Here is a 10,095-nt window from a genome sequence, read left to right on the forward strand (position 1 = left end):
TGCCATCTCAGCGTGGGGTTGGGAGAATAAATTCATCACAGCCACAGAAGAGGGGAGGAAAGCCTGGGTAGGAAGGCACTAGGAAAGGCAAGTCATACACAAATGAAAGGGAAAAGCAGGGGATACAATAATAATTTATCCACTTATTCCCTTCTGACTGGCTGATATTACTGCCAGGCTCCGCTCACTCCACAGCACTGGAATCGACCTGTCGCTGAGCCCCTGGAATGGCCTGAGCCCAGTCCAAAGAAGCCTGGTGGGCTTCAGATCTGGCCTCAATCCATCTCTGGAGGGTGACCAGAGTTACAAGAGATTGTATAAGGGATCCAGTTAATGGAGACTGCCAGCCCCTCTCCAGACTGCCTGCCAGCCCTTAGGGAGAGGGGAGTCAATAACAAGATGGGGCAATCTCAAGCGTTTTGGAGTCGTGGTCCCTTCCTAGGCTTGTAATGCTGTCACGTAGCCCTGGGATTCCCCAGTACAGAGAGTAGAGTAGTCATGCTTTGGGCCAGACCCTCTTCCACCAAGGAGGTGTGCGAGTGTCCCAGCGCAGTCATGTTGCAAGCTGCTCGAGTCCCTGGAAAACTGTTAATGCAAGAGGCGGGTGGGGTAGATCCATGCTGCTTCTTGTGACTCTTCCCAGTCCAAGGTAATGGCACTTTACAGGAACAGATCTGTTAATGGGTTTTCAGAGACCTAAACAGGTGGACCAGGATGTCGCCTCAGACAGTGGGGAGCTCTTGTCTTTCTCTTCTCTTTTCCCATTCCCTTCCTCTCGTACCTACACTGTGCACCCACCAGGGCCTGCCTGCTGCTGGGTGAGGCTGGCTGGTCTACAGCACAAAGGGGAACGGACACAAACCAGTCATAAAATCATAGAAAATGAGGGTTGGAAGGGACCTCAAAGCAGGACCAGCTCCAACTAGATCATCCCAGCCAAGCTTTTGTAGCCAGGTCTTAAAAACCTCCAAAGGATGGAGAGTCCACAACCACTCTAGGTAGCCAGTGCTTTACTACCCTCCTAGTAAGAATTTTTTTCCTAATATCCAACCTAAACTTCCCTTGCTAAAACTTGAGCCCATTGCTCCTTGTCCTGTCATCTGTCCCCACTGAGAACAGCCCAGCTCCATCCTCTCTGGAGCCACCCTGCAGGGAGTTGAAGGCTGCTATTAAATCTCCCCATCTTCTCTTTTCCAGACTAAATAAGCCCAGATCCCTCAGCCTCTCCTCAGAAGCCATGTCCCCCAGCCCTTGAACCATTTTTCATTGCCCTCCACTGGAGTCTCCAATTTGTCCACACCCTTTCTGTACTGGCGGGCCCAAAACTGCATTTAGTCCTAGTGGGTTGCCAACAGACTGTGAAGGAGAAAATGTAAGCATCTCCCCAAGGCCAGCTTCCTGCAGAGCAAGCCAGAGAAGGATTAAACTTTCCCCTTTGCTTCTGTGTTGGCTTGGAGAGGAGGAATGAAAGAACCAGACGTGGAGACAAACCGCTGTTGGAATGAAGGTGGGGAAGTCCTCTCAGGCCCAAGAGAAATAGAAGTACTGGGGTTGCCGACAATGGATATGGGTGGATGTCAGCAGCATGCCATCCAGTGACAAGGTCTTTTGGCTCCTGATGAAATATGAAGTGCGTGCTAATATTATGGGAAAGCATCACACCCAAAGGCAGAGCAGCTCAGGAGCTCAAGGCTTCTCACAGCTTGCTACCAACGGCAGGCAACAGGCCAAGTTTAGCACTACCGCAAATGCATCTTCCAGGAGGAGAGTTTCCACGCAACCCGTCTCCATCACACTGAACAAGCGGATTCTTGATCAGGGCTGCTGGATGCAGAGAGACCCTGTGTTTCTTCCCAGTTTACTAGCACAACCTGTGCTGACCAGCATCGCTGGCCCCCAGCCTGTATCACACAGTTACTGAACAAAGCGTGGGCTGTGCTGTACTCACAGGGCTGCCGTTCTGCACGCTGTTCACCGTGCGTGTGAAGCGGATGACGTGGCCGGCCCTGTGCCCCTGTGGCCAGACAGGCATGGCGGCTGGAGGTAGGTTGGCCTCCCGTAGCGGAGATGGGTGGGTGAAGAGCACATTGCCTGGAGGTCGAGGACCATCATTGTGCGAGGTCTGGCTCTGGGGCAAAGTCCCCTCGCCCTGGCTCCTGATACCAGAGGCTTGTGCTCCCATGGGGCTCCCAGCCGAGCGCTTGTCCTGATCCAAAGGGCTCAGTGATACTTTAGCCCCATTAGCTACAAGAACCTGGAAGGCAGAGAGGGAACAGCGTCCTACCAAGTGGCATCAATGAAGAGCAGGGGGAATCAACTGCAGGCAACCAACCCCAAACCAGGTGTTGAACCCACATCCCCCCTGCAGCACCACTCTCCTTTGGGAGAGTTCACTACAGCTGATCTCTACGCACCCACCCCCGCTGCTGGGCACCCTACCTTCTGCCTCGCAAGCTGCAACGGGCTGTTGCCTGGCACCATGGGCTGTTCTTTCAGTGCCTGGAGCGACTGTTGCCCCTTTGCAGCTCCGACTTCCTTAAAACTGGGCATCTTCTGTAGCGCTTCCTTGAGTTGCCTGAACTCCTCCATCTGGGTCTGCAGAGAGAAGAATGGCGGAAATAAAAATGCAGGCAACAAGGGGTTAATACGTCCCTGCTGGGAACCTGCAGCCCTGCCAGCGCCCTCCCCTCTGCTCTGGGCTGGGGCGTCAAATGGATGCCTGACCGTGTCCCAGCACTGCAGCAAGGAGAGGAGTGCGGTAGGCAGAGGGACCCTAGCAAGGGGAGCAGCCACTGCCCCTCCCCAAGGAGCGCAGCAGCTGCCCGAGTCAATTCCTTGCCTGTTGCACTGTCACTCATCTCCAGCCACTCCTTTCCCCAGGACCAGCAATTCTGGGGCTCTCCAGGCATTATCCACATTTCACCCCAGAAGCACATATTGCAGAGCCAGCTCCCCGGCCCTGGCTGAGCCTCATCCTGCTCCTGCGTTCTGCAAAGCCAGTCCCTCTCCCGCATGCCCCCTTCTCTAGATCAGGTCGGCTCTGTTTTCCAGGGAGCCGTTTCTCGGTGGACGTGTTCATCTCACAGGGGCTGACACAATCATCGGCTTAATTTCACTCGACAATTCAATTTGCTTCACTAGCAGAATGAAAATGGATTTCCCTGGACAAACGCAACCCCTCCTCTCCGCTCCAAGTTCATTTCCTTGCTTTCCCCCTCTCAAAAGCAAAAGGGCTTGAAAAAGCCTTTCACAGGAAGGGCTGGGGGCTCCTCTCCGGTTTATATGTAGGGCCATGGGACAGGGGCTGCAGGAAAGAAAGGCAACTCTTCTCATCTGGCTGCTGAGGCATGTAGAAATGGCCCAAGCTGGGCAGTGGGGCAGAGGCTGGGGAGCCTTTGAGCAGAGGCAGCAGCAAAGTCCTCGGGCTCATTATTTCCTCCTCCCTCCTTGCCATTTTACTTTGTTCTGACCTCCGCACTTCCTCCAGAGCAAACATACAAAACCAGAGAAACTAAAATACAACAAGAGAGCAACAAAATCAAGGATGGGTGGGGGGAACTGCTCAAGAGACACAAGGCCTCGGCCCCACTGGTAGGAGAAGGGTGACTTTACTACCACAAAACCAGGCAGATTTCATCCTAATATGGGTCTCCTGCAATGAGGTTATGTGACCCAGGGAGCTACAGGAAGGGGGCTGCCGTCAAGCAGGGCAGCTCCCATCCATGATTCCTGGGTTCAGGTCCAGGTTGGCCTCTGGACCATTGTACAAGTCCCTTCGTCCCTCTGGGCCATTGGACACCTGAGTAAGAGCTCCTCAAGGCTCACACCACTGCCAGCTGGGTCAGGCATGTACAGTGCTCTGTGGGTCCTTAGATAACAAGGGTGCCCCACAGACCCACCTTTTTGCAAACGTCTGTCTCCAGATGGACTGGTGTCGCTATGGGCTTGCATGGTGTAGATTGGCAGAATGCAAAAGCTGCTGGGCTGATACAGGGGCAGGCAATCCTGCTGGCCACCTGCTTGCACAATTGAAATCCTGGCCTCAGGAAAACTTAATTCATTTCCATGCATGTATTCTTTACAGTGCAGGCTTCATGTGACTGCCAAGGCTGACTAGGAAGCAAGGATTTTGTGTTGCTAAAAATGCTGCAGTTTTAATATTGTTTGGTTTTTTTCCTGTTTTTTCAGCTGCAAGAAGAATAATAATCATAGAAAATGAGGGTTAGGAGGGACCTCAGGAGGTCACATCTAGTGCAACCCCCTGCTCAAAGCAGGACCAGCTCCAACTAGATCATCCCAGATAAGGCTTTGTCGAGTCAAGCCTTAAAAGCCTCCAAGGATGGAGAGTCCACCACCTCTCTAGGTAACCCGTTTCAGTGCTGCACCACCCTCCCAGTGAGAAAGCATTTCCTAATATCTAAACTAAACTTTCCTAGCTGCAACTTGAGACCGTTGCTCCTTGTTCTGTCAATACTACTACTATGACTAAATAAGAATAAACCCCTCAAGATCTTTGCAAATGCTTTATAGTGAGGAAAAACCAGGGGGAGTAGCCTCTCTCTCGCTGGACCCCCACATTCAAGCACGTGGGAGATGGTTGTGATCTTCTTGCTTGCGTTGCTCTAATATATCCTGCACGGACTCCATGAAAGAGCATTTGAAAGGAGAATAATTCCTGATTGATCCTGCGTTGTGTGCCAAAGTGCATGTGCTCTCAGCACTTAGCAAGCCAGACACGAATCCTTCACGCTTGAAGGTGAGCGGATGACTCAGGGAGGCTGGCAACAGGGCATCTCAGACAGCTCAGCTGGACAAGACTACCACCATCCGACAGCTCTGCAAGGGCTTGGATGACACAAGCTGCCTCAGTCTCAATTGGTCCCAATCAATCCTCAAGACCCAACTAGGTCCAGCGCGGGCAGTGGCAGTGCTGAGTGCCCTGCCGACACACCTCAGCAAGGCAGCTGGGTTCCCAGCGAGTCTGGGGGCTGGCAATAAGAAGAGTCCAATATGGGGCAGACAGGTGAGGTGAGCACCTGTCCAGTGGGAAAAATCACTCAACCACCTAACTAGACATCACTTGAGCCACCAAAGAGCCATCTCATGGCAGCTGCTTTGAGACACAGTAAGCCGGGCTTGAACTTGCCGCTGGAGACAAGCATTTCCTACCCTTGGTGAAAAACCACAATCCCTGGGTCTCCCAGTCCCTCCCCAAAGCAACTGCAGAGCAGAGAAGACCAGGACACAGGAGCGATAAAGACAAAAACCAACCCCAGTTCCCTCCACCCCTTGGAGCTCATGGCATCCTGCTCGGGGAAGCCAGCAGCTGTCAGCAGCATCCAGCCACAAGCTCCTCACTGCCCAGCTTCCCCACAGTGGAGGAGAGGGGGTGACAGCAGCCTGTTAATTAGCAAAAAGGAAAGGCTAATCCAGGCAGTGACATGACTTTTAAGTAAATATATTTACAAAGCTGTTGGAGCCTGGCTCGGTGCGGGGGCCTCAGATGGACATTTCAGACATGGATTTCTCCCCCTCCACTCTCCTCTCTTCCCTTCCCTCTGTAATTTGCAGCGTCCCAGCTGCGGCGGGGTAGGCCAAGTGCCTCGCTGTCTGCTAATGAGGTCTCTCGGCAGAGCCCCAGGGGCTCCCGCCGCGTGCTGGAATGTAGGGGCTGCGTCGGAGCGGGAGTGGGATCACGAGCGCCGTGCCAGGAAAGCCTCATGCTTCTCATCCTCTTTACTCTAAAGCCAGCCCTGCTTCCTTCTCTGCCCCCCGGCCTCCAAAATGAACCCCCTGCCACAGCGCTTTGCTCGCAGAACAAGGACATCTTGTTTGTGCAGCTTTTAGGGCCCTTTCAAGGCCCCTTCTGCACAGCAAGAGGCCACAGGGAGCAGCTTTTTTACATCTCCCTGTGCCCATTCCCAAGTGAGTCCGTCTCAAACAGGCAGGACACCTCTGCCCTCGGATTCCTTTCTGCAATGTTCTGGCCATGGGCAAACAGTGACTGAGCATCCCTTGGGACAGCAGTGTCCTTGAGATCTGGGTAGGATGACACTCTCCGATTACTGCATGAGGAAGTCCGCCCTTGGAAAGGTTACTTCATGACGCCTTGTATGTGCAGAGGCTGCTGCATCTCCCATTTCTGGGCCAGGCCTGATGCTCAAATAGGTCTGCTGGTCCCGAAAGCACCTGTACTGCAACAAGACCAGCAGCTTTGCAGCCATCTCACCCCCAGGAGTCCAGAGGCCACCTGTATTCATTATTTTTTGCATTCTGATAGCACTTTCCAAGCCCTAATAGGGGTCACTTCTCCCCATCTCCTGCTGGGAAAGGCATTATACTTTTGTTCGAAGTGCACGTGCCCAAAATGCTTCTTGCACCCAGTGCCAGTGCAGCCCATGCCATCAGAGCAGGGATTCGGATGACAACACCGTGCTGCTCCAGCACATCACAACAAGCAGAGTCCCAAGCCCCGTGGGTAAGCATCAATAAGCTAAGCAGAACAACCAGATCCCTAGGTTCATTGTTTCACAAGTGGCCAGCGCCTTTTAAAAGTCCTTCTTAATGCTAGTGTGTCTAACAGCCATCAAGCCACACCAGAGACTTCATCGGCCCTGCTTAGTGATCGACTTCCTATTTAGTGACAGACCTTAGCCCCCTCTCTCTCCCAAACTCAACAGAGAATCCTGGATCTCCTCCTTCCCAAAGACAAGAACCACTTGGACCCATGGCTTTGCTTTCAATTGCAACAGCAGGATTGTCTTGGGACATGTTTAGGCCCAGATATAGTGAGGTCCCAGGCTGGCACAATCTTTGATCTCTGTGTTAATTTTGGAGTGTGGAGGGACACTGTTCAATGCTGGACCTGCTGAATGATACAGGGATTGGAGGAGACCAAGCACCAGGCCTTCAGAAAGCCCATCTAGAAGCACAGGCCACAAAGCTGCTTCCATTCCAAAGGACTCCCGATAGTTTTGAACGGATCATACAAGATCCCACACTCCAAAATAAGGAGAGCAGGGTGCTGGGGTTAAAAAGGCAGGTAGACACCCTCTGGACACTTCTGCCATGGGATGGCTTGCATCAGAGATGCACATTACCTGAAACTGAGAAAACACATGCTACCAAGACTTTGGGGCTAGAACAAAGAGACAGAAAACCAAACTGCAGCCGGCCAGAATGAACCCAGGGCTGGTAAGGGATCCTGGCTGGGCAGTGAGATCCTCTGGTAACAAACAAAGCAGACCCAGTATGGACTGCATCCTTCCTACCTGCCTCCCACCAAGGGGCCTCAACCCTCACTCAGCTACTTGGCTGGGCACCGCGGAGAGTCGTTTGCAGTGTGAATCTGCAAGGAGCTGTGCACAGGGCGGTAACAGCATTGGGATCCACCATGCTGCAGCTCTGCAGTTGGGAAGGCAACCACGGGGCAGAGCTGGGGGTGGGCAGCAAGGAAGACCAGCTCGTGTGGAGCTCCCGCATTTCACAACCCTTCTCAGGTCCCGGAGGAGCTGCGGCTGCCTCTGAAAGGGTGGCCGTGCTGCTAGAGAGTCTGTGTGGGCAGCGATGCTGAGACCATTGTAGCCCGAACAAAAAAGCGCAGCCGAAGAAATGGAATGGAAAACGCCCCCGGGGCCCGTCAGGAACCGTCTGCTCAACAACGTTACAATGAATGATGACTACAATAAGTGCCCGTTTTGTGACTGATTTCTATCCAGGCACAGCCAGCTCTTAAGTGCTGGGAACGACAGCGGCTTTCTGCCAGTTAGTAACCAACTAGCTTGGGAGATGCTAGGGGAGCTCAGAGCGGGTCCCCATCCTGGACATTCAATCCAGTCAGTCTCCCCCATTCAGAAACCTGCCTGGCTCAGGGCAGAAGCAGGCCCCAGTCTGGGGAGGCGACGGGCGAACTCAACACGGTGTGCTGACCCCACCGCGGCAGATGCATCCAGAGCCCAGGTGGTGCAGGACTGTCCCCTCTGGGGGTCTGTCCCGTCTCGTTCCCATTGCATGAAGGCAGAGGTGACTCCCCTATGGGCCACACTGAGTTTCCCTGGGGTCAGATCCATCCAGCTACTCCCCTGTATCACTCCCCCAGACATTCCCTCTCCCTCCAGTGTTTGAATAGATCAAGCAAGACCAGTCCCCATCCCTTCCACAGCCCTTTTGCACACATTACCCCAGTCAGAGTCCAGGGCTTAAACCGCTAGCAGTGAAAAAGCCAAAGGAAAGCCCCAGGGTTGTGTGATTCCAGCTAAGCCAGGCTCCTCGCCTCACCTCAGCTGGCTGCTCAGCATTGCTGCCAACTAAAGGTCATGGCTGAGCCTGTTTTTGACTACCTCCGGCTGGTTTCCTAAGCATGAGGCCAGTGATCTCCCATGCAGCTTCCTCACACTGGCCGATTGGCTCAAAGCAGGTTATAAATGCTGTTTGCCTGAATCCAAGATCCGGCACTGCATTGAAGCCACCTTGCAAGGCCCCCCACCCCGGGACAGAGGCTCTTTCTAACTCCTCACCCATTACCTGTGCATTCAGGAGCTGAGAATGGACTTCTTGGTGGGCCTTGCGAAGCAGCTTGCTCTCTTCTCTGAGTTTAAAGACTGTATCTGCAAGAGAAGGAGAACTTGGACTGACACGTTTCTTTCAGTAAGCACTGCATCTTCTTTGCTTTCTGCTCTTCCCTACGGAGATGCCAGGGCCCACAGAGCATTGGCAATAGCAGGCGGCAGGAACCAAGGGCCACCTTAATGTCCTCTCAACCAGGAGCCACTACCCCCATCAGCTTCTCCCATTAGTCCAAGAAACCTAAATACCAGAGGTTGTCACTGTTCAGTGCTCTTTGCTTTCACTGAAAATGTGCATCTCAGGATAAGAGTAATTTTCTCCTTATTTGCAGCCCTGCTTTTCTCCTGCCTCTTAATGGAAGGCAAGGAGAGATGCATAGCAAGGAGGTAGCTTGCTGGAAGGAGGTAGCTTCAGGGGTCACCCACAACAGAGGCCTGTTTAGCCTACAGCGTGCAGAGCAAGTGCAAAACAAATTAGACTGCAAAGCTCAACAGCCTGTTTCTAGCTCCAGGAGAGGACCAGCTGCTTTAAAGGAGGCTGTGAGAAAGCAATTACAGGATGCTTTGCTCTGAGGAAAGTTTCTTCATGTCTTTTTAGTGCAGGGTCACAAGCTTTCCAAACTCTTTGTACCCTTAGTGCATGAATGGCCAGACACACAGCTACATTATGTTCCACTGCACAGAGTACAAGATGGACTCTGGCGCCCCAAGTAAAGAAACAAACGGCATCAAAAGGGGACCAGCCGTATTTTGGGCTCTGCCTAAAGCTTTATTAAAGCATTGCTGGAGCCTGGTGCAATGTAGCTTGACCACAAACAGACCTCACTATGTCCTGGCATGACATGGGGTGGTGCTTTCAGTCCCAGCCCAGTCATTTCATGGTAGGCTGAACTGCACAGGAGATTACAGGGACTTCTCACGACAAGGGTGCGTCCATTCACATTGTGTGTCACCAGAGTGGGGAAGTTTGCAGTGACATTTGGCTACTTCCTTCTACTACCTAAGGGAAGGCAGCCAAAGCTACCTCTGCGCTGCATACATGTGCTGGCCCCACGTCTAGAAGCATAACTAGGCTAGTTTCATTGAGTTACGCCTGGCATCAGTAGTAGGGAAGACACAGACCTCGGCTTCAGCACAGGCTGCATAAGCCGGCCTGAGACCAGAGTACTGATGTGGGCAGCAAGCCCATGCGCTCCTGGCTCTTCTGCTGTTGTACATGAGCTAACCAGATGGTAGCTCGCTTAGGCACGTCCATGCTGTGATCCTACTACAAGAGCAGCACAGCATCTTCCAGAGAGCCCCTGTGATCCAGAGCCGACTGCCTGGTGCTCTCCTGAGATGATTCTGCTGCAATGAAAATATCTCATGGAAGATGTGGAGAATCACATGGCAGATGGCCCTGGAGACCCATTCCAAACCAAGGACTTCAAGATGCAGCCTAGGGCTCTCCAGCCCTCAACCTCCCAAGCCCTCCTGTGCATCCCCACAGGACATGGAAAAAGCAAGCCATGCTGAAGTCACCTGGACTTTC

The 10,095-nt window shown here is 53.0% G+C and overlaps 1 protein-coding gene across 1 annotated transcript in view; it reads right to left on the minus strand.

The window, feature by feature from the left end:
• Positions 1-10,095, minus strand: part of LOC102376440 (Golgi integral membrane protein 4-like) — a 63,158-nt gene that overhangs the window by 16,728 nt on the left and 36,335 nt on the right. Inside the window, exons 6-8 of the mRNA XM_006018846.3 lie at positions 8,524-8,606; positions 2,440-2,595; positions 1,949-2,254 (exon numbers count right to left, since the gene is read on the minus strand). Of these exons, the coding sequence (XP_006018908.1) occupies positions 1,949-2,254; positions 2,440-2,595; positions 8,524-8,606 (545 nt within the window). The remainder of the gene's footprint in view (positions 1-1,948; positions 2,255-2,439; positions 2,596-8,523; positions 8,607-10,095) is intronic.

Source organism: Alligator sinensis, unplaced genomic scaffold (genome assembly GCF_000455745.1).
Source record: "Alligator sinensis unplaced genomic scaffold, ASM45574v1 scaffold569_1, whole genome shotgun sequence".
In the NCBI taxonomy this organism is placed as follows: Eukaryota; Metazoa; Chordata; order Crocodylia; family Alligatoridae; genus Alligator; species Alligator sinensis.